Source organism: Perissodus microlepis, chromosome 6 (assembly GCF_051167445.1).
Source record: "Perissodus microlepis isolate ML-2025 ecotype Zambia chromosome 6, ASM5116744v1, whole genome shotgun sequence".
In the NCBI taxonomy this organism is placed as follows: Eukaryota; Metazoa; Chordata; class Actinopteri; order Cichliformes; family Cichlidae; genus Perissodus; species Perissodus microlepis.
Window position 1 is genome coordinate 34,353,339 of NC_140466.1, and position 24,758 is coordinate 34,378,096.

The window sequence follows — 24,758 nt, forward strand, 5'->3', positions numbered from 1 at the left end:
GAAAGTAGCCGCTTCTGTCTTTAATTTAACTATTTTTTAAAATAAATTATTATTATTAACAAACAGGAAAAACGTAGGTAAACACATTTTCTTTTAGCAATTTACCAACCCAGTAAAAAAAATGTAAGTTGCGTGGACAACAACGTGCCCGATTACAGCAAGTTGCTAGTACCAACCAACGTTATCTGTGTTCTTCACAGATGTCTTAACGTAATGTGATTAATTTGAACACAGCCTTTTTGCTACCATAACGGTACGAGTTGTATTTAACTTACCTCTACATGCTTGCGCAGGTTTGATGTGGAATTTTTAAAAGCTGCTAACTCGGTCTCTCTGGGCAAACACAGCTTACACTGCATAATAAAGCTGTTGCCTTTCTTGCACTTGAAGCCGAAATGGTCCCTTAAATACGGCCAGGGGTTCACATCGGTTTCTTCGAGTTCAGGGTCAGCAGAATTCGACGGGGCTTCTTTTTTCGCTGGATCCGTAACACCGATGTCAGACTCCATCTTTAACGTGACCTTAGCGCCACCTTAGTGTTCTACTACCCATCATTCCCTGCAGTATTTCCAAAGCGCAATGGTTTTTTTTTAAATTTTAATTTACTCAGTAACGGGTGTGATTGAAAACGTAGCGAACTACAATACTTTTTAAAAAATATACTTAAGTAAAAGTAAAATTACAGACTTGAAAAATGACTTTAAAAAGTACAAATACACAAAAAAACTACTCAATTACAGTAACGCAAGTAAATGTAATTCGTTACTTTCCACCTCTGCTGAGAATGCAACCACTGCTACTCCGGCATCATCAGATTGGATCCTTTCTGTTTGCCTTTAATTCTAACATTCGAGCAAAGACAGATAATCATAGAGCAGCGCTGTTTGATCTCTGTCCGTAAACTTCTTAATTATTAAATAAAGTAATTACCAAGAGAAAACACATGTTGTTATCTTGAGATAACGAGACAAATGAAAGATCATTGTGGATGTTTTTAGCTTCTCTACTTTAGTTCATGAAAGTGGGCCTGAGAATAGATGCGGTCTTAATAATACAGTACATAATAATACAGAGCATTTGGAAAGTGTTCACAGAGTTTTAGTTGTTCTACATTTTTCCATGTTACAACCAATGTTCCCTCAAATTGTTCATGTGTCTGAGCAAACACACAAACTCCCCGATCGGTCCCTTGGACCACTGTGAGCAACAGCAGACGTGTGCACTGTGGTCACGCCAGCATCGCTTGCATCCAAGTTACATGGTTTATTAAAAGAATCAAATTGCAGTATTTACATGTCTGTTAAAATACTTTTAATGAAGTGCTTTAGCCCACGTACAATGAAAATTACAAAAATCTTGTTCATGACCTGTGTAGTATGTTAACGCTATTGAAAGTCTAAATATTTAATTTTAATTATGGCAAAACATGAACTGCCAACCAAACCAAACCAGCTATAAACTCCAATTTTGAAAGCACACTTCACACTTTTACTTTAAAGCTCTGACTTGTATTATGAGTGTGAGCCAGAGTGTGAAGCTCCTGGTGTGCACTGCCTGAGAGGTTCGTACTGAGGTCTGGGAGAGAGTCCTTTAAAGGCCCTCCGTTCTGGTGCAAGGGTGCTCTGGAAGAAATGAGACCTTTTAGAGATAATATTTTGTCATGATAAAATTAAAACTTTCCCATTTTGCACAAGGACATGTGTGCTGTAGCAAAAGCATGTGGTTCTGTGAAAATTCCATTAACTCTGTAAAATATTTAATTACACAGTAACATTTCTGCTACTCATAGTAATAGCATTTAATGATTATTGACCATTATAGATGAAAATGACACTAGAATAAGCATAAAACTGATTAAGAACTTAAATTTCACCTAAATGTTTCCGTCTGTCCTTCTCACATCTCCAATGGTTGTACATGTTGTCATTAGTGTGTCTTCACTCCTCATCAGCCACACTGTTTTGCTAGCTAAAACACCAGCCGGCACTGCTGGCTGACTTCTGGCATGGTAAGTGGTATGTCATCCAGATATGGGCCAGGCCTGGCGTAGATGGCACTGTTTATGTGATGGCATGCCACATCTGGCACGATTCTGGTTTGGTTTATGTGGCCCAGGCTCATAGAAAACAGGTCTGGCCCAGATCCAGCATCAAGCTGGCACTTCTGACTGACTGGTGTCATGGCAGGGTGTATGTCAACCAGCTGTGGGTCAGGTCTGGCAATGATGGCACTATTTATGTTCTTATTTTCCTATTTTAGTTAGAAGATCCAACTGCTATGTTGCAATACTATACTGCTATGGTAGCCAACGTTTCAGATGCAGGTTTGACAGGTTTGTGAGTTTACACTTTATCCAAAACCTAGTGAGGGTTTACTCACGTTTACCACCGGGTGGTTGTAGCTCAGGAGGTACAGCGGGTCGCCTACTGAAGGTTAGTGGTTCGATCCCTGGCTCCTCCAGTCTGCATGTCAGGAGTGTGAATGTGTGTGAATGTAGTTAGGAAGCACTCAGTGTAGAGAACGTGTGTGATTGGGTGAATGTGGCATGTTGTATAGAGCATTTTGAGTAATCCACGAGAGGAGAGGAGAGTAATCCTGGCGCCTCTGTCAGTGCGCCCCAGGGTGGCTGTGGCTACAGTGTAGCTTGCCATCACCAGTGTGTGAATGTGTGTGTGAATGGGTGGATGACTGGATGTGTAAAAGCACTTTGGGGTCCTTAGGGACTAGTAAAGCACTATACAAATACAGGCCATTTTAGAAAAGCGCTATATAAGAATCAGTCCATTCACAGGCTGAACAATTTTGTGATGTTACTTTTGCACTATTATGCTCCGGCACATGTTGTTATTACATGGCTTGATTAAGGTACACATTACGCTGACATCTGGGGCCAGAGCTGAAACTGTTCTGGCACAGCACAGTGTGTCTGCAACTGGCCTTGTGCTGGCCCGTGTGTTGGTTGCCTCTGGCAAACCTGATCTGGGCCGCCAAACAGCCGCTCTTTGCGGTATGTGGGCCATGTGTAAGCACATTGTGTGGGCCAGATCCAGTCCACACCAATGTCGCTATGTGGAAATGTGCTGTTTACTGGGGAGTGAGTTCTGGCCACTGTACCATACAAGACTTAAGATTGTTGTCCAGTTGGATATTTTGAGATCAAGTCACTGGATGGTGAACTCTAGGAAAAGTCTGAGGGCTTCCAAATTTCTCCTATTCACAGATGATGGAGACCGCTGTGCTCGTTGATTCATATCATTGATTCTCAGATCTCTGAAGTTCAGTCGTTCTGAGTTAAGATCTCAGATCAGAGTACTTCTTCAGATGTTATTTATGCAGAATTGACCAGCTCATTTCAACAAGAAGAACCCACTAAGAGCTGGACAAATTAGATTAGGATGGCACACACAGACCTAAAGACGATGAGAGTCAGCAGCACCATCTGACAAAGCTAATTGCGTATAAGCATCCAATTTATGTGCGTCTCTCTTTTTAAGCCAAAATCAGAAAGAAGTTCAATGGGCTGCAAGAATTTGCGATGCACTGAGTTATTGCATGACCTCATTTAGTTGAAGATTCAAGGTCAAGTTTGATTTCCTCCAACAGTGTGCCAAGGACAAGTGCTCTGGCATTTTGCCATTTCAAATAAATTGGCTCAAATGGTGAAAAATTCCTTTCTTTTTACCCTGTTGCACCTGTTTGCTGCATTATTCGCTACTACGAACCTTGGTCTAACTGCAGTGTATAATTGATTTGAACACCTTTCCTAGACAAATTTAGATTTGACTGCGTGATTACAGGTATTTTTAGAGCCCAAACTACTAGTTCACAAGTGAATTCTGCTTACTTTTCTAAGTCAACCTGGAAGTCCTCAGTATGATAGAAAATCCCTGCTTTTCTAATTTGTTTCCATGTATCAGCTAACAAAAAAACTCAAGTCTTTAGATCTGTTTCCAGGTCTGCAGTAATGAGACAGCAATAATGGATCTCCGGGGACTGCCAGCACTGTTTGGCTGGTCTGGACACTGATGGGCATACATCATTAGCCCATGTTTTCACACTGCAAACAGTCATTAGGCGTGACAAACACACACAGTATATAGGGGTAACAAAAAGCTGCACACATGCGCACAGACATGTAAATATGATAAACACAGTGCTCATTGATTCTGGGATGTTGAAATGTCATTGCTGAAGTTGCAGAGGAGCTCTGTGGAATAGAGATGTGCTGGAAATCACGAGTGTGCCAGATTAAGTGCTTTGCATGTGTATCTGCGTGTATATATATGGCTGTTCTTCATCGTATTGAGCAAATCTATACAAAAAGCCAGAAAGAGAGAGATGTGTTCAAATGAAACAGAACAACATTAGACGACAAGCAAATATCTATCTATCTATCTATCTATCTATCTATCTATCTATCTATCTAGCTATCTATCTGTCTGTCTGTCTATCTATCTATCTATCAGGGGTGCAACGATACACAAAATTCACGGTTCGGTTCTTTGGTGTCACGGTTTGATATTTTTTCGATACAAAAAAATGTTCATGCTTTTTTAATTTGTCATTTATTAAAATTATAAATATATATTTTAACTCAAACGTACAGTTTTTAAATTTAATGTTGCTGAAACAACAAAGGGATAAAATAATAAATCTATCTGATCGAGAAATCACTCATGTTTGGAAAAGAGAGTTTATTACAGAGAAATGGCTCTTTCCAAAATAAAAGCTATACTATACGCCTCTTCTGGGGTATACTCTCACTGCGTCAACACGTTAACGAGCTAACTGCGCTAACGCACTAGTTCCCACCCATGTAATTGAGCATTGCGTGGCACATCCGACATACTGTTTTACTTTTGTCCATGACGCGCTTACCTTCAGGGTCATGCTTCACATGAAGACCGAAATAGTTCCAAACGCCACATCTGAGTGAGGGTGGGGGAGGTTCAATTTGCCATGTTGCAACGAGCTTAGCTTCTGTCTCGCTAGCTTGCGCTGCGCTCAGTGGATCTGCGCTGGACAGTGAAGCCTAGGCGGAGTAGTCGAATGCAGATCCACTGAGCTCTCAACACAGACAGCATCGTCAGAAGAAAAGTTAATAAAATAAATGTAAAATTTTGTATTGTTCAATACGGTTCAATATCGATACGAGTATCGTTGTACCCCTAAAATATATATATATATATATATATATATATATATACATATATATGTATGTATATATATATATATGTATATATATGTGTCGCAACGGCAGGATTGAAAATGAAATAAATAAAACAACAAAAAAGAACTAACCAAATGATTGTGCTAGTGTGTTAATAAGTTGACTTATTATGATTAATTATGGCTAGTGCAATTACTATGATGGTAAACTGACAACTGAAGACCAAAAAGATACTATATATGAAATCTGAGCTCTTAAAGACATTTTTTGGATATAAATGTGGTCTTTCAACAGTCTTCAGGGTGGACTGAGTAAATTCTGTTTCTATAATTAATATCTGCAAAATGTATTGATGAGGTTTATAATTGGTTTAACTGTTGCCTGCTGCTGTTTGAGATTGGTGCAGACAGCAGATTACAGACTATTTGAACATGCCGACTATATTTTATTGATTGTCAAAGAAACTGAGACCTTCAGAAGAGAGATCTTTATTATCTTTAAACCTTTTCTAATCAAGCATAATCACACTTTCTTTTTAGCTAGTAACTAGAGGCTTGACTGTTTTGAATGTCTCTGCCTGTCATCCTTATACACAGGGGTGCACATAAGCGGTCGCAGGTGCGCATTCGCTGTCAAAATAAAAGACGCGCACCAGATAAGAAGTTGCAACGCGCCTTTGCGTACATAAGATTTTCTGGAGGAGGACAGACATTTGTTTAGAACTCTTAAAGATGTCGAAGAAGCAAGCTCCTTTCAGGAATTACCTTGGTGTTCCTCCACCTCCAAAGAAATGTCAGAAGGAGTCCGAACCGCAGAAGAAGCGCATATTCTCGGAAAAGTGGTTGCAGGAGGTGAGCTGGCTTCAAACAAATGATGAACGCGCAGAGATGTGGTGCACAATATGCCGTGAAAATCCCACTCTAGCAGACAAAAACAGTGCCTTTTCTATGTATGCGAACGCGCATTGCAACCTCTTATCTGGTGCGCGTCTTTTATTTTGACAGCAAATGCGCACCTGCGGACCACTTATGTGCACCCCTGCTTATATACCTCTCTTTCATTTCTAATTTCTCTTACTTTTATTTGTCTCTATGCTAACAGCCAGAGGAGCTCACCAATGTTCTGGAGATCTGCAACATCGTCTTTACAAGCATGTTCTCCTTGGAGATGATCCTCAAGCTCACAGCTTTTGGCTCTTTCAACTACCTGAGAAACCCTTACAACATCTTTGATGGAATCATTGTCATCATAAGGTACTAAAACACTGATTGCAGTTGTTACATACAGCTTTTAAAGGTTACCCTTATGCGTGGACAGCCATAGATATGTCAGAGCTAAATCACACAAAGTTAAAGGTAATTTTAGTAGCACAAGAAGACGGAAGTAGGCTTTGGAGAGTAAAAAAAAAACAGTTTCTAATATAGTAACTGATGTAATTTAGATATCGGCTTTTTTTTCATTTGCCAGACTATTCTGGAAAGAGAGCCTGCAGTTTAATTATTCATACTTTGTCAAATTGTCACGTGCGTTCTATCTTGTTCAAATGTACCACCTGTATGGATTTAGATGCCAAAGCGTCAGAAAGCAGCAAACAGATTTTGTCTTTTGTTTTGTGTGCCTGGAAGCTTCAGGTGAGTGGCAATGCCTTTGATCTGCTGGTGTTTTTTTCCCCCCAATTCATCTGGTTAGGCGCCTTTGTGTGTGATCCCCATTATAACCCCGAGATCAAATACACATCAAAGCAACTAAAACTGAACAAGATCAAATGTGCAACCCATCACAGAAGATACACGGTGATTGAACATATCTACATCTGTCTTCTTATCTCTTGCCCCGCTACCCAGTTCCATCTCTTTTTCTATCTGAACGTCCTCAGCTATTTATACTGAGCTGCTATGCAAGGGTCCCTATTCGCTCTTTGTCAATTCAAAGCCAACGCTATTTTGATGTGCTGAGTGAGGCCTTTGAAAGCTACCAACCCGAGGAGACGTGTTTCTTTAAAGGCATATTTTTCACGAGAGAATGGCTCTCTGTTCACGTTAAATATCCGTCAGAATGAGAAAGAAAATAGAAAGCAAAACTTCAGCCATCACGTTTTGTGAACTCATGTACAAATAAAAGCATTTAGAGCTTCACTTGCAATCTCAAGAACCCTGGTAACCTGCTAGTGGACAAATTAATTACTTGAAGATTAAAAAGTGACCACAAATTTAACACGGATCAGTTACTACACTTACTTGAGTTGATGGGAAAAGAAATGAGAAATTAGAATCAGTACTGATTCCCTTAAAGGTTAGAGACTTGAAGGTGTCTAATGATGAAGATGAACACTTTTGGCCTTGTGCTGCAGCAATAATTATCTGCAATATTACTTGAAAATGATCTTGAGCAATATTTCTCCAGTCTTTCAGAAGGTCTTCCAAAGTCTTCCTTCGGCCATTGGATTCAAGATTTTCAATTCATTGCATGTACAGGGTTTGCAGGAGAACTAAAGTACGGTTTCTCTCTCAGTCTAGTATAGAAAGAGATAATTATGAAAAGATAAAAGGGAATATAAAATAAATCAAGCCTATGTGCATTAGTGCAGTAGTGCAAATACAATAGCAAAGATGTGTTGTGTTGAGTCCTTGTGTGTGACCAGCTAAGATAAACCTCTTGAATGTGTTACAGTCCAGTGCTAGTGTGTGTTGAAAATGGACGCTTTCTCATTGATTTTCAATGCAGTCCTTGTACTTGACTATTTTCAGAGGAATTTTGTTAAGGCACTTAAGATTGACCTTTGAATCATTCATGCTTTAAAATAAGGCACCTAATGCAAGTGATGAACCAGGGCTGTGTGTGCACACGATGGACTACAGAGCGAAGAAGCAGTTAGAAGTTGTTTTTTTAGGCATAAAATATGTTCACATTTAGTTCCCATGAGCCAAAATGTTTCAGCCAGTTTTTTCTACTCTTTGCTATGTGTGATGTCAGTGAGAGTGGATATTCATCATATGGTCATCTCAGGCAGGGCAGGTGTAGTTGCAATTATAGCCACTGTTGAAACGTGTTTGCAAGAAATGAGCAAAATACAAAACAAAACAATTACTCTTCGTCCTCATAGACTCACAGCAATAGTTTGCAGTAAAACATAAGTCTTATTAAAAATATTAATATTAAATATTAAAACAAAAGATTTGTTTATTCATATAATTAATTGAGGAAAATATGCTCTGTATGAACTGAATGCATCATGAAATTTAACATTTTTATTGTAGTTATGTAATACAACCAAAATGTAAATGTTATTGTAGTTATGTGTAAAAGGGCATTTTTTCTTTTATGCTTTATGTACATATGTAAGCGTTTTTTTATGTACATGCTATGTTAAAATGGACATTTAGCAGTATTTTGTGCTTCACCCCTCAGTGTGTGTGAGATTATCGGCCAGTCGGACGGTGGTTTGTCTGTTTTGAGGACCTTCAGGCTGCTGAGGGTGCTGAAACTGGTGAGGTTCATGCCAGCTCTCAGGAGACAGCTGGTGGTCCTGATGAAGACCATGGACAACGTGGCCACCTTCTGCATGTTACTAATGCTCTTCATCTTCATCTTTAGGTAAGGTGCACACACTGTGTGATCATAATAAAAGAAGGAGAATGTAAACGGCTCGTTTGATCCGTTTCTTTCAACTGTGTTTTTAGTTGATGTGAGGAACAGTACTGTGAGACAGATCTCTGTTTACCCTCTACTTTCATGGTGTGGCACGTATTGGCTTTAGATCTGCACAGCTGCTTACCAGCAACCATTGTAGCACAGAGGGTCACAACATTCCACAGCAGCTATTAACCCTGGGTACAAAATAACAAGCAGACCCTTGATGATCTGGTTAGATTTTAACAAGCATACACTTAAGTGAGTAGAGCAACAAGGGCACATTTGTGATGCTCAAGCACTGCCACACAACTGCTTTGAGAGTTAATAGGTCCTTTAGTGGGTGTTCAGTGTACACAGTATTTGTTGTCTTTATTTATATACTGTTTTCAGATTTGCATGCCATTCACATCCCTATAATTTTGTTTTGTAGTGTCTGAAGGAAAATGACCCTGAGATCTCAGTGTGCTTTAAAAAATCCTCTGTGTGTCTGTTCAGACTCATACACAGGGTTAATGTAAAAGGAAGTAATTGTTAAATTAGATGTTATTTTACATACAGTGTTAAAAAAAAGTAATTAGACAACTTCATTTTTCCATCGGTTCGATTTTTAACAGCTAAATTTAAAACTTTTCTCTGTAACGCCACATTTAATACCCATAATGACAACGTGAATGCTTTTTTTCTTCAGAAATGTTACTAAATGAAACGTTTGAGCCTGTTGATGAATGTTTAGTTTGGTACTTTACATTTTACATGGTCACTGGAGCGGATTAAATCTCATGTAGCCGTTCCCCAGCGTCCAACAGCACTCAGGCATTTACAGCCATCTAATTTATTTCAGCTAGGAAAGTCACACAGTACAAAACAAATGATGACACTTAAAAATAAATAAATAAAACTGAATTTACACAGTTAGGAACCGTTAGGATACAGATACAGCTTAATTATCCAAAGCTTCTTCGTGTGTGATTCTATAAAAGACGATTGTATTTGTATCATGCTTCAATGGATTTAACAAAGATCTGCATTTAATTATTAGTCAGGTACATCAGATGACCCCGTGTATGTTGTGTGGTATATTGTATTGCAGTATCCTTGGGATGCACATTTTTGGATGCAAATTCAGTCTTAAGACGGAGACCGGAGACACAGTACCAGACAGGAAGAACTTTGATTCCTTGCTGTGGGCCATTGTCACCGTTTTTCAGGTATTCAACATATCATAGCTTTGATTTATATGAGCACAACATGCCTCAAACTACAGTCACACTAGGGTCTTTAAACAGGGTCAGGTTGACAATTACATGCCATCACTTTGTGATAATTCATCAGTTAACTGTGATAATCACATTGAAACAGTCACATCAACGTTTTAAATTCAGAGTACAGCCAGAACCTGATATATTTAAAACAGAAACTCTGAAATGTTTCTACAAATAGTGACGTAGTTGCTGCCAGGAAGGAGTTTCTTGCTGTTGGCAAAGTTAGCAACCAGTTGAGTTGACTCCCTCAAAGAGATGCAATGGTAAAATTGGTTGCAAACGGGTATCCAGTGCAGTCACATTGCAACCCAAAGTGGTCACCCATAGCTTAACCCTTTCATCCATGAGTTATGACAACCTCAATCTGGATTTTTTTATTCATCTTTAGGCATGAAAAAACCACAGGCATGATTTTTGAACTTCATTTTTTAAACATGTACTTTTCAGTTTTTTACACGTCCACTTAGGTGGACAATGCTGGCTGCCCAGTGGGTGGCAGGGTGTGGAGTGACACATCAGTGTCCAATGTAGTGGTTTATGTGCAAGTATACAATCAACACTGACACAAATACAAGAAAACAGCCTTCAGTGGAATAGCTGTCCACTGTAGTGACCACTATGCGTGAGAGGGTTAAGGGTGCTGCATCCTCAACCTCTGGCCAACCAGCTGGTCACCGTAACTACTTCCAGTTGGTCAGTAAAAGTGAAAAAATTCTGTTTAACCAACCAGCCAAATTGTTTTATTGGTCACAAGGATGTTGCAGTTCTATTTTTACTCCAGCATGACTAGAGTTGTTTAGCGTTTAACAATCAGTAGGTCCTTTTTGTGTTACTAACCTCCTACGTCTGTCTATGCAAATCTCAAAGATTCTGACCCAGGAGGACTGGAACGCAGTTTTGTACAATGGTATGGCAGCGACCTCACCGCTTGCTGCTCTGTACTTTGTGGCCCTCATGACATTTGGAAACTACGTCCTTTTCAACCTGCTGGTCGCCATCCTGGTTGAAGGCTTTCAGGCGGAGGTAAGGGGTATAGGTCAACCCGATGCTGACTGCTGCCACATTTCAAACTGCACGATGTAAGCTTGTTCATCTTTTAATTGTTACTCATCTAAAATTATTAATCCAATTCTGTGTTCATTAGTAGTGAAATATTTCAAATTATTATTGTTGCATTGGCCTCTAACAGTCACCAGAGAAACTCAATAAAGGAACATGATTGTGTCTGGCAATAATTTAATTAGTTTAAATAAGTCCAAATTATACCATGACTCAATGGAATAATCGTATAAATTGATGGAGGAGCACTTAGCTTACAGATATTTGAAAACATCCACCAAATAAGTGCCACATCTCTAATATCGTAAAAAGCACGGCATCCTAAGTTGTTTGGCCGCCTGTGACTTAGATACATTTCCAAACTTTGGCACTTCTCCTCTATTTAACTTGACCCGGTGCTTGCACTCCCTGCACAGTGATCTCTTGTGTGGTCCACTGATATCAGTCTGTCTGTGTCTCTCAAACTGAAGAATTTAACCTTTGGCAAAGACCTTCACAGCTAAAATAAACCGAGCTGTTGCCCTCTGTTGATTTCCATAATCACTGAATTGAGCAGATTTACATGTTTACAGCATGTCTACACGGTCAACACTTCAACTGTTTTTCAGCCATCCATCTTATGGCATTTGACAAAATGGATTAAATTCTATTTAAATTAGACTGTCTGCACAGTCCATGTAACATATGTAATGTATTGCTTGCATTTGAACACAGCTCAAAATGTATTTTTGTGCTTTAAGTCTGTTTTTTTTCCCGTTTTATGCATACAGCTGCAATGACTGTGTATTGAGCTGCCAAAACTCGGGTGACCTACAATCTAATGTGCCTCAAGTGCAGTATGGATATTATGCTGCATCATCTTTTATCATTCCTGTTACATAATAAACTCAGCAGAGGGGCTTTGCATGCTAGCTTCTTTACATAGATGTGTAAAACCTCATATATACAGTTTTAAAGTTGACTGTATCATCAGTCAGGCAAGGATAGACAAACGTTACACACATAATGTTCAGAGTATTTGCTCTGTGCACTAAATATGGTGACTTCTATCAACATTAAAGCCATTACATCCATAAAAAACATATTTCCTGCAATACTTCTTTGGAATGTCAAACTGTTATCACAGTACAAGCAGGAACTGAAATGATGTTCAGTGGGGGAAACAAATATTTGACACGCTGATAAAGAAATAAACAATCTGTATTTTTTTGGTAGGTTCATTTTAATGGAAAGACACCAAATTTCAACCAAAAATCCAGAAAATACACATTACATAAAAGTTTTACATTGATTTACACACCACTGAGTGAAATAAATCTTTGATCCAAAAGATGACTTAGCGCTTGATGGAGAAACCCTTGTTGGTAAGCAGAGGCGTATGATGTTTCTTATAGTTTTTCAAAAGATTTTTACACATCTCGGGAGAGTTTGTGTCCCTTTTGTTTTCTTGTGCAACTCGAAAATTCAGCTCCCAGATTTTCTGGGCTTCACAGATTTTCTGTAGGACTGATGTCTGGAGGCAATGCACCGACCTTAATGTTCTTCACCTTTGTTGCCTCGGTTGTATGTTTTGTGTTATTGTCATGTTGGAAGACCAATCAATGATCCATCTTCAGGATGGAAGAAAGCAGAGCAGAGGGAGGGAAGGAGGTTCTCATCCAAGACTTTATAGTACATGGCCCCATCGATTGGCCCCTCAATATGGTGAAGTTGTCCTGTATCTATACCGGCCCCAAGGCATAGTTTTCATCTCTGTGCTTGACTGTGGGGTAGGCCTTCTTTATGTCATTCTCAGCATTTTTCTTCCTCTGAAGATGGCGGGTCAAGTTTATGCCAAAGAGCTCAATCTTGCATCAAGCTCCAGACTGAGGAAGGTTGATGGTCATTTTATGTTTCTTCCATTTCTGACTAATCGTACCAGCAGCTGTCAGCTTCTCGCCAAGCTTCTTGCTGAAGGTCTTGTAGCCCGCTCCAGCCTGGTGCAGCTCCACAATTTTGTCCCCGACGTCCTTTGACAGCTCTTTGGTCTTGCCCGTGGTGGAGGAGAGGCTAAAATGGAAGAAATTGACTCTGTGGACAGCTGTGCTTTATACACATAATAAGTTGAGATCAGGAGTGTCTGTAATTCATTGATTAATGATTACTTGATTGTAATACGTGTGCCACATGGACACACAGCTAAAGAGGGAGCCAGAAGTATAAATAAAACTGAATTGAATTGAAATGAGAATTCTGGCTTGGTTGTAGGAGATCAAATACGTATTTCACTCAGTGACAAATGTCTAGACCTTTGGTTGATATTCTGTCTCGTTTCATTAAAACCAAACTACAGTGAAAATTCATTTGTTTGTAGGTGAGCAAACTTGAGGTTTGAGAACATGAGGATCTAAATATAGTAAAAGAAATATAAATCCAACAAAAATCAAGTTTAAAATCTGTTTTCTGCTGTAGAAAAAAGAGTGATGATATATATTATAGTATTGGTCCTACATAATAATAATTAAATACAGCAGAATTTCTGAAGCCATCCCTCTCAGTGGAAAACACTGCAAAAATGATGCTGTCAATCTGCCCTCAGCTGTCAAACGATGTCAGATGATATCACTGGAAAATTGTAGTGTGGTTGAGTAACCCGGTTGAGTTTTCATACACAGATCAAAGCATTACCATATTCATGGCATGTAGCTATGATGTGTGAGTTGGGAGGGAAACATTGACACAAATCACGCGGCTCTTGATTGATCTTTCTGAAATGCCAAAACAAAACCCTGCCATCAGTCATTCAGTCTGTCTCTCTTCCTGCCTTTTATTCTCTCCTTTCTCTCGCTGTCGGCCTTTTCTCCTCCAGCTCTCTCCCCTTCCTCCACTCATCTGTTCTGGGTCTACAACTGCGGCACACTAGGGATTATTGAGCCAATTTACTCCCTCAGTGAAGACTGTAGGGGAAATCCCATTGGTCTTAACCAAGTCTGAGAGGGCTCCTGGAGTAGTGTGTCAGTACTTTGAGGGTTTTACAGACTTATCCTTGAGGAGGGGCGTCGATCTAAGATTGTCTGATAGTATGTTTAAATACGTCTGATAGCTGTTGTGAGGGAGCACTGTTTTGCCCTGGAGATTAAAGGTCCGGCGTATGACAAAATCTGAAAAAAAAAAGTCTGTGACAAAAATCTTTTAGACCACGAGTCCTGTCTGATAGATTTTTTTATCTACAGGGTGATGCAAATCGTTCATATTCAGATGATGATCACTCCTCCTCCAACTTTGACGAGAGTGAAAAACGCGACTCCATCAAGTTGTCTGGTAAGGGTAACATCCAAACTTTCTGATTACACTCAGCTGCCATGTTATTAGTACCGCTCAGCTAAAAAAGGCCTGGAATAAAATCGACATGCATGAGGTCAGAATGTTTGGTTTTGTAAAAAAATGTTTATTTTTAAGGATTTAACGCTAATACCTCAATTCACATACTGCATCATTTATCTCAAAATGGAACAACGTGCTCGAGAATCTGCCTGCTCATCGAATTTTAGCTCTTTGTTTTTCACCGAGGCTTATCCAAATGTGCTCAACTCAAACTAAGACGGAAGCGTTTGCCAAAAGCTTAAAAACTTGTAAAATTGCAGAAAATAGCATGTAGTCAATGGGATCTGTCTATATCCAGCCTCACAGTAAAATTGTTGAAGCAGTACAGACTTCCTCAACAGATCCAACAAACAATGCAGTTCAGAGAGGATTAAATATGAGTTCAGAGGCTGGAGGAAGCTTCTATACCATCTGAGTGGGCTACGGCTGCACGGAAGATCTGGTCTCTGCACTGCGGTGTGAGCAAAAGGGGAAGCTTGTAGACTCCGTCTTCATAGATGGGAAAAATGCAAGATTAAAAATGCAAAATTAAAAAAGTCTACCTCTATCCTGTCTATTCAGACAGGATAGAGGTAGACTTTTTCTTTGTTTGGCTTCAGCCTGTTCATATGGGTACATCAAGTTTTCTAATGCATCTGTTTCCTGTTTGTCTGTCCCTGTCTGTCCATCCATCCAACCAGTTCCTATGAATCCATATAACTCTTGAAAACTCTTAAGTTTATTAACACTTGAGAATGAAATGAGTATATTTTAAAAGACAATATGATAATTATGAAAACTAAAATATCTAACAGGAGAAAGTATAGGTATTTTATGTTCAAAGGTCACTGCAACTCTAAGTGTGAAGTTCCAAGACACAAGTACAACTGACGTGGGCCTTTATTAAATGGTAAAGGCCCAAACAGACCTATCAGAGAGCAGAAACGTCAGGAGTGGCCAAATCAACAATCTGGTGTATTCTTAAAAAAAAGAAATGCAGCAACACAAAAAGACCTCTGAGACCAAAGAGAACAGCTAAAAGTGTACGATTGCAGAATTTATATCTGTGGTTAAAAACACCTTAAAAACATCAAGACAAGACAAAGACACTCATTAAAAGTTCAATGTACCACTGTCGTAGGCTCCAATGATTCATAAATGTCACTAAAGAGGGTTTATAAAAAGACATGAGATAGTTTTCCATCACAGGGAAACAAAAGCTCCAGAGCAGTGCTAACAACGTACCCACGTCATCAACCACTAAAGACTATTTTTGTCATGGTCCTGGGTCATTTTGGCCCAGCCGTTTAAGTTTCCTTTGTTTGTTGTCAGTTTTTGCATTATGTTAAGGATTATCTTGGTTTCCTACATTATTCTGTCCAGTGTTGTGTATTAGATTTCCCCCTGTGTTGTTGCCTTCTGTGTCTCCCCCTGGGTGTCTGCGTTTACATGGTTGTGTGAGTTCTTGTGCCATCTTGTTTTCCCCAGCCTGTCATGTCTGCCTCTCTCCCTCGTGCTCCTCATGTTCTCTCTCCCTCTCCAGTCTACGTCTCTGTGTACTTCCTGTTTTACTTTGATAGTCCCCGTCTGTGTCCGTCATGTTGTGTTGCTCTTCCTCCGTCTCATTATTATCATTATTCGTGTCAGCTGTGTTCCCTGTGTGCTCCTACGGTCCTCGTTTTCTGTGTATTTATGTCGGAGTCTCCCGCAGTTCCGGGTCGCGTCGTCCCTCGTGGTTGTGTGGAATTCTCTGTGTGTTTCTCAAGTGTTTAGCTAACTAGTTTTTCGCAGTTTAGTTTTGTATTGTTTGTTTCCCCTTCTGTAAATAAAGATGTTTTTGAGTTACGTCCCATTTCCATGAGTCTGCTTCTGGGTCCTCTTCTGCCTGCACACAGCCATTTTCATGACAATTTTGCTTTGGGATCACAACACAGACCTAGCTAAATGTGCAGGTGCCAGTTAAAAGCTAATCAGTAGAATTTACCACACTTGTGTTAAGACTTGGCCTTCATTTTTAACCCAGCTGTGCACCTGCAAATTGAATATGAATATGCCTCCAAAACCACCCCTATATCACCCATAACCAACTTAAGAGTGTTGACAGTATAAGGTTTCTAACTTATTTAGGACAGGGTTGGAGCACAAATTAGAGCCTATTTGTAACATCTGCTATTATCCCCAGCAGTTTATAAAAAGATCAAATTAATATTGAACAGAACTAAGTTCAGCTTGTTGGTTACAGCCGTCACAGTAGTACCAGTTAACAGCCATGTTAACAGCCACGTTAACCATGTTAACTTCTGTGTTGTGCCATGCGCTTGTGAAGTGGCTGTTAACAGCCACTTCACAAGCGCATGGCACAACACAGAAGAGCCACCTCCACAGGACAGGACTCAGCTGTCCATCTGCATCTTAAGGATAAAGGACACTCTTTCGAGGATGCCAATGTTCACATTTTGGACAGAGAGGACAGATGGTTTGAAAGAGGAGTGAAAGAAGCCATCTATGTCCACTGTGAGCGACCATCTTTGAACAGAGGCGGTGGTTTATGACACCAACTCTCTGCCATCTATAATCCAGTTTTGAGTTCCCTCCCCAGACGCCTTAACGCCCACTCACATCCTGGGCCATCTGACCTCAGGAATTCGCATGATAAGGTGGGGCCAGGTTTCACAATGAGCTCACCCGAAACTCTGGCTGATTGGGACCCACACCCAGTTTCACACCTTGGCTCAGGCGATTAGAGGATCATCAGGGGGTCCTTTTGTCCCTCTGTGGGGGGATACTCCCACTAGGTTTATATCTGGGACTCTCCACCATTTGACCTTAGAACTGAAGAAGCGTCTCGGATGAGAGGTGAAACGTCTTCAAGTAACTTAAAGAAGTCCAGACGCTTTTCTTTGCAAGCTCCTTTGACTATATGAGAATAGCTTCTCACGTCTTAGCAGTCAGGCATTAAACTATGACTGAGGGAAGTTTGGATTGCTATCACAACACTTTTAACCCATCTGCTATTTTCCATTCTAGACCCGAGGATCTGCACCCTGACACCAAACGGCCACCTGGAGCTGGGTGCCCTTTCAGCACCCAGGGGATCCTACTCCTGGGAGAGGCGGAGCTTCACCATGGAGTCTAGAAAGAGCAGCGTTATGAGCCTGGGCAAGAGCAGCCTGGAGAGACGCTCCCTCTCCCTGGTACTTTATCACACTGTCATACCACAGACGGTCGTGCACACACGTAAACACAACTTCTCTGCCTATTCACAACAAATCATGTGTACTTTATGGTTTACGTTGCCTCCGAGCACTTTTCAACCATTCCTGTTATGACTCTATGAGCTGTTTGCGACTTTATACAATGACAAATATGTTTTCCTCTTCAGCAGAACGTCTTGGTTTCAAGTTTATATTTAGCGTCGACGATGTCTGTTTACAGATTTTAAACTGGCCCAAAATATGCAATCCATCACAGTGAATGTGTACTTCAATTCATTTGAAATGTATTTCATTATGTCAGGTTACGGATACAGATGCTTGTAATGAATGTTAAAATACTGACTATAATATAATATAATATAATATAATATAATATAATATAATATAATATAATATAATATAATAATACTGAGATGTCTCGGTTCACCCTGTATAATGACTTTATTCTATGTATGTATATGTCTGGATGAACCTTATTTCCTCCGTAACAGGTGGACCAGGGTGATTGAAACTTTGCATGACCGTCATCATTCACTCAGTGATTAATAACATTTATATGTTTTTAAAAAGATTATTATAAATACCGCTTATCTTCATTTTCATAGATCTAATGTTCAGTATTTCATTACCATGTACCATTGATGTTAGGCTCTCCGTTTTCATCTCTTTCACATGTCATGTTTAGCATGAGTCACCCATCTGTAAGTATGATGCACATGTTAACACTCCACTCGCCGCTAGTACGCTGTAACCCACCCCTTTAAGGAGATCATCCCTTGACTGTGGATGCTATTTTTAGATTGATCTTGAAGTCCTTTTCTGAGCACTTCAAGGATCAAGGATGAATGATCTTAATTAACCCTGAGGGGCAATTTGTTGTACGGTCAGCAGAAACCACAAAAGCATCAAGCCAACAATAAAAACATAATAATTATACCACTAAGAACACACTAAATAAGACGTCCAGAATAAAATAGCACCATTAAAAACAATTATTTATTTAAAAGAATAATGGCAGCTGAGCCAAATGAGACCCGACCTGCGGCTTGAACTACTTGGATGAGGGTTGGCTGGGAGTGACTGGGCCTAACCTTACACAAGAGAGGGAGGTCATTCAGGGTCACACCTTCCAGTCCGTCCTTGGTTTTGAGGTTTAGTGACTTGTACCGCCTGACCAACCAGAATCTAAAAAATGAGAATAAAACAAACTCAGAGGTTCTGCCAACATAACAACCACGAAGCTCGCAATAAAAGTACATGTGTTGGTCAGCTTTTCTTTAGACAGCATCCACCTGAAGCTCAAAAGTGGAAAGGTGTTTACTCTGCTGTACAAACGCCATCTCTTTAGTTTCTGATGCATTCGTGTCCAAGAAGGACAGCTTACCCACTCTGTGAAATCCCCCACTGCAGGGTCATCACTACTCGGAAGAGACGCAGTGCCTGTTTTGTCTGCAAACTTAACAAATATGGCCCACCGTATATTGGATTTGACCTCTTTTGGTAAAGAGCAAGAAAATAAAAAGAGGCAAAAGAACTCTAGTGTGTCAAAATAGCAACTCTTGAACTTTAATTTCATTTTTGGAAGTTGAAAGGATCTAAATCTGGCCACGAGGGCACATGATGAACGATGTCAGTGTGCTGTTAGCAGGGGGCACACGCCATAGCTGGGCTCATTTCTTTGGCCAAATGTTCATCCTCAAATGACTGAGCACAACAGGAGAACTCAGTACTGAGTGCTTGAATGTTGAAAAGGTATTAGGAGCAATAACCTTTCTAACAGGTCACAGTTAGGGCTGGATCAGGTGAACCTTAGTCATGCTGCTTCCCATGATTACACTGAGCACTTCCTGTCTTTTGCAGCACTAGTTTTGTCCTGTTTATTTTTCACGGTGTCTCTGTGTTCTCTTTTTGTTTTTTCTCATCCCTTTCCCCCTCACCACCCGAGCAGCCTCAGGAGAGACAATATAAAGTGCCTCGAGACAACCGCTGCTGTGAATTGGCTCTATATCGATAAAATTGAACTGAATTGAAATGAATTGAATTCACTGTGCACAACCCCTTGAAAGTCAATAAACCAGTGTGCATGCTGCTTGCACTCTTGACCTGATGTATCTGAAGCACCAATAGTAATAGCATCCATGCTGCAAGCAGACTTTATGACCACACCTCATGCACATTCTTGCAAATATTATTATATGGCATCTTAGAATTATATTTCATAGCACTCTTTTGCTGTTTATTTATGGGTGACATTTATGTGTGAAAAAAGCTTGCAATTATTGCTAATAAATGGCAATTTATTTGCACCGTACAGTAAACATTCAGTAATATATATAGTATACATAAATCCACAGCAGGAATTCCCCTATTGTTGTGTCCACTGAACCAGAACTGAAGAAAAACTGAAACAGTTCTACAAGGGCTGGCTCGGCATACAGTTGCCATGGTAACTTCTATTAATTGACTGTTCCCTTCTTCTGTTCATCCGCAGAGAAACTGTGGGAGAAAGAAGGGAAAAAAGCCGACAGGGAGAAGTAGGGGGGAGGAAAAAAAGACGGAACAGAGAGAGAGATGGTGATGGAGACAAACAGGAAGGATGATTCAGTAATAAATAAAAAAAAAGAGGGCAGTAAAAACATGTGAGATGAAAGTCTGTGGTTTAGCAACCGAAGAGGTTACGATGTTAAACACGGTGGGTGTGCGAGATCCACTTCACTGTGAAGTCTCCTCCTCTTCTCTCAGAGCACTCCAGGTTTATTGATATCAGTAGGCACCGGTTACATCACTCAACTAATAAGCGTTCGAGAGAGCTGTGTATAAATTTTGTGTTTTTGGTTGAAGTTTTGTGAGGAACCACTTTTTATCTATTTTTTTCCCCCATGAAATGACACTCAGACTATGAGATGATGTGTTTGTCGGCGTTTGTGTAACGTTGCATATTGCTAAAAAAGAATGAGCCTCAACACAAACGTTCCTGTAGAGTGTTTGCATGTTGTTTAACTGTGCAGTAGATGTTTGTAATCTAATGTGTGTGATATAAATGTATTGTTCATGTGGTTATTTGTTTGCTTTGATGACAACTATCTATAGCCACTGACCTTTAGATCAGATTTACATCGCAGAAAGTTGTAACTGCTACGATATGCTTGCAAGTGAAGGCAGCAGCTGTTGTCTGTCACTCGCCGTTCCTCTTGGGCGATCTGCAGTGCAGCTCTGTGTGGACTCAAGTGTTACTTAACATTTAGCTTTCATGCTTCGCTACAGTTTATTTAGAGGACGATGCATAGATTCTCTGGCTCGGGTTTTGATTGGCAACATGTACATTTCCGAGGGTAAAACATATAATTAGAACCATCAGGCTCAGAGGATTAGACATGCGGAAACAAAAAGAACTGTTGGTGTTCCTTTAAGTGGAACTGGCACTCTGGGGTTTGTATATTAAAGTAGAAGACAACCTGCAGTGCACTGCAATCCTTTTTTTAAAAAGCTCAATTTATACTTCGTTTGTTCAGCTGTTTTATATCAAGTCATTGCAGAAAAAAAGTCGATCACTCTAGAGGTGATACAATCATCCATTGAATTAAAAATATTAAATTCTAGGAGTGAACAATTTTTTTAGGACTTAGTTTTTATTTGTCATTGCTAATTTTGGGGTGTTTGGGTCTTTGACACCTCACTGAGAGACATTCAGTGGATCAGAAACTTCTCTGAAATGCTGCGTTTCTGTTTTAGCGCCACGGTCGCAGTTCCAACTACCACAACTGGGGGCGTCCGTTCCCTCCGCAGTCTGGATGGAGTCGCAGGTACACAGTTAAATTCAGTTGCAACCACTGATTCCAGCTGTTGCCTTAATGAACTTCCAGAACCATTAAGCCGTAATTACCTCCTTGGAAACATCAGACCTTTGATGTTATTTTATTTTCCTATTAGCTTCGAGTCTAAATGCTTAGCACATAAAACAGTATTGATCGCCTTCTGTTGATACAGTTCTACTGACATTTTACAAACCGTTCATGAATATGTATGACCTTTTAATTGTACCTTTAATCACTTGTGCTCTGCAGGTCTAGCTCAAACAGCCTAGGTCGAAGGAGCTATGGGTTCAGCGGATTACCTCCAGTGGGAGGCAGCCTCCGCTTGCACAGCACCCGCTCGCCCCACTCCTACACCTATGCGCCAGAGCAGGAGTCCCTTCTTTCCCACCCAGCCCACTCCCATCATCCTCTGCCCCCTCATCATCCACCTCCGCCCCCATTTTTCCTCTCCAGGCATTTTGCTGCAAGGAGAGATCGGCGGGCTCTTTCCCTCGAACTCCCTGAATTGTTTCGGGCAGGTGGACAGCCGCCAGGCCTTCCTCCCATCCACCCAGACGCTGGCAAAAGGAGTGGGTCTGGAGCGGGGGGCTCCATTACAGGAGGGTCTGTGGCCGGCAGCGGTTTAGGAGTGGATCACCGGGACTGTAATGGCAAGGCACCAGGTCCCCACACTCAGCTTATGGTTGAGGTTTTCCCTCAAGTCAATGCACGCAAGGACAGAACAGACCTTGATGAAGAAACAGACTATGTAAGTGGTTTACTACCAGCTCTCTGAAGCGCACTGGTTCATTTACTGTGATCGATTTTCAATGATAAGCAGCAGGTCCTTGTTATAGCTGTATTGATAAACAGGAATAACCATAGAAACTCCCTTAATTCTTCTTTATCTCATTATTACTCAGAAATCCAGGCATTAGGGAAGACGCATGGTTGTTGGTGAAGGAAAGATCTAGCTAAATAGCAAACTGTAGACTGTAATGATATGAGGTGACTATAGTAACTCTTTTCCAACTTCTGTTGTGCTCCAGTATTTATAATATTGTCATGTTAGTGGATGGGTCAAGTTCAGAAACCCTAGCAACAGCAGCTCATGGTGCTGAACCCATCATTAGCAGTTTAACCATCTAACTTCAACGTTTGCTGCTTCACACAAACTTTAAGATAATATGGTGCCACTTTATTTTGGTAATGCTATAGGTGGTGGAGAAGGTGTCAGGTATTCGATATATAGCAGAGATGAGAAACGAAGGAGTCGAGAATGTGTTTGTTGTTGTTGTTTCTGCAGTGAAATAAGAGAGGGCCTTCGGGGCTTTGCTCAGTGATGCTGCTTGTGGTCGATAAATAGAGATTCTTTATATAAATAGAGGTTTTCCCAAAATGCCCTGATTATACTGAAAACCAAAACAAGACATAAATCATCATTATTTTAGGATTTGGTGCAGGAATTTGTGGCAGCAGTGACTTTGCACTTACTGTTACTTTGTCTACAAACACACTGAAGCCATCTCAGAGAATAGTAATTCATGTATTCTACTTTGGTTGATATTAATAATAATAATAATAATAATGGATTGCATTTCTATAGCGCTATTCCTGATAGAATAAGGCATATATTCTGACCAGAAAAATATCAATATTCTAATAATTCAGAGAAATCAATGCTAATCCCTCTTCTGTATTTTCCCTCCTCTCCAATGAAGAGTTTGTGCTTCCGTATCCAGAAGATGATGGAGGTGTATAAGCCAGACTGGTGTGAAACCAGAGAGGAGTGGTCAGTCTACATGTTCTCCCCTCAGAATAAGTGAGTGCAACACAGATTTAAGTGCAAATTCAAATCTAATGACAGGGTTGTTTGCATGTGCTGCCAAACCAGTGTCGGTCACGCAGATCGAACGCTGTCCTGATTACGTGTTTTTTTCAGTTTTTTATATTTAAACTGAGAAAAGAAATCTCCCCGAATTAACTTCTTTAAATGACTGTAGAATTCAAAACATTCTGTATGTGGGCTTTGAAATGTACAACAAATGCAACCTTTTAGCGAGAGACATACAAAGAGACAAGCATGTCTCTTAATGTGCTAATACTTGTAATTGTTTGCTCTGGCAAAGTGGTTTTACCAAGGCTCTATGGAGACAAAGAGGGTGTGGGGAAAAAGGCTCATCAAGCAAGACCAATGGCCCTGAAAAATAAACGTCTGCGAATGTTTTCAGCTCTAGCTGGATAATGTGGAAGAACAACAAGATGCATAGCCAGAGTGTTGTTTCCACAGAGAAAACTCCTGGTTTCTGGTTTCACAAATAGCTTGTTAAAGTGATGTCGCTGTGTTATTCCCCTCCTAAAACATTTTTTTTTCTGAAGACAGAGCGGTAGTCTGTGCTGTGTTTTCCGTCAGAATTCAATTCATTGTCGGTAGAAACTTCCCTGAAAGCAACATGAAAGAAAAATCACTCAGTCTTTTGCTCGCTCACTCACTCGATTCCATGCGTGCTGATAGCCACTTAAGGGAAGCCGGGCCCCAGGGCTGTGTTTTGGCATCCTGGCAGGTGCCATCTGTCAAGCAAAGGCTATGTGTGTATGTGTGTGAGGATGGCGTCAGACCGTATCGCCGGTAAAGTCTTGTTGCTTGGTTGTACATGTGTTTGGATGACTTTGCATATGTCCGCGTGAGAGCGTGTAAGCGTGTGTATGTGTGTGAGTGCACGTGTTGTCAAGATCATTTGTGTTCACTCTAACAAGCAATAGAGGCAAACATACTGAAGGAGAAAGAAACCAACATTAAAAGTTGTGTCTCAGGTAGGGTAAGTGCTTACGCCAACACAGCCGCTGGTGATGATCAATATCGGGGGGACAGAGTTGCCAGATTTGAATCAATAGATAAAGAGACAGAGTTGCCAGGTCTTGAGGAAAAGCATTCAGATTAGCACATCGATCTCCTCGCCAAGAGAGCGAGTGCAGCAGTCGGTGTATTCAGTTCCCATCAGAGCATGCAGATGACGTGAGATTGGGTGCGTGAGGGCTTCACTCTGGACCCGCATGTTTTCTTTACTGGTTCTACAGCTGACAGTTTGACAACCCGGCACCCTTCCTGTACCCTTTTTGTCGTGCAAACACTTGTCAAACAAATGTGCAGTGCAAGTCCCCTGAATACTGGTCAGGCTATTTAAACAACTGCTAGTACTCAAGATACTGAAGATATAACAAGGGAAAAGTAAACAAGTGAACTAGTGCTAAATAACTACTATGAAGTCTGGTACCTCCTGGT

The 24,758-nt window shown here is 40.5% G+C and overlaps 1 protein-coding gene across 3 annotated transcripts in view; it reads left to right on the plus strand.

The window, feature by feature from the left end:
• The window catches only part of LOC146386086 (voltage-dependent T-type calcium channel subunit alpha-1I-like), a 262,563-nt gene that overhangs the window by 175,672 nt on the left and 62,133 nt on the right, over positions 1–24,758 (plus strand). For all 3 annotated transcript variants that reach the window (XM_084932111.1, XM_084932109.1, XM_084932110.1), the window contains 9 exons: positions 6,272–6,423; positions 8,579–8,764; positions 9,894–10,011; positions 10,933–11,088; positions 14,337–14,424; positions 17,494–17,660; positions 21,414–21,484; positions 21,746–22,244; positions 23,197–23,297. In XM_084932111.1, the coding sequence (XP_084788237.1) occupies positions 6,272–6,423; positions 8,579–8,764; positions 9,894–10,011; positions 10,933–11,088; positions 14,337–14,424; positions 17,494–17,660; positions 21,414–21,484; positions 21,746–22,244; positions 23,197–23,297 (1,538 nt within the window). The remainder of the gene's footprint in view (positions 1–6,271; positions 6,424–8,578; positions 8,765–9,893; positions 10,012–10,932; positions 11,089–14,336; positions 14,425–17,493; positions 17,661–21,413; positions 21,485–21,745; positions 22,245–23,196; positions 23,298–24,758) is intronic.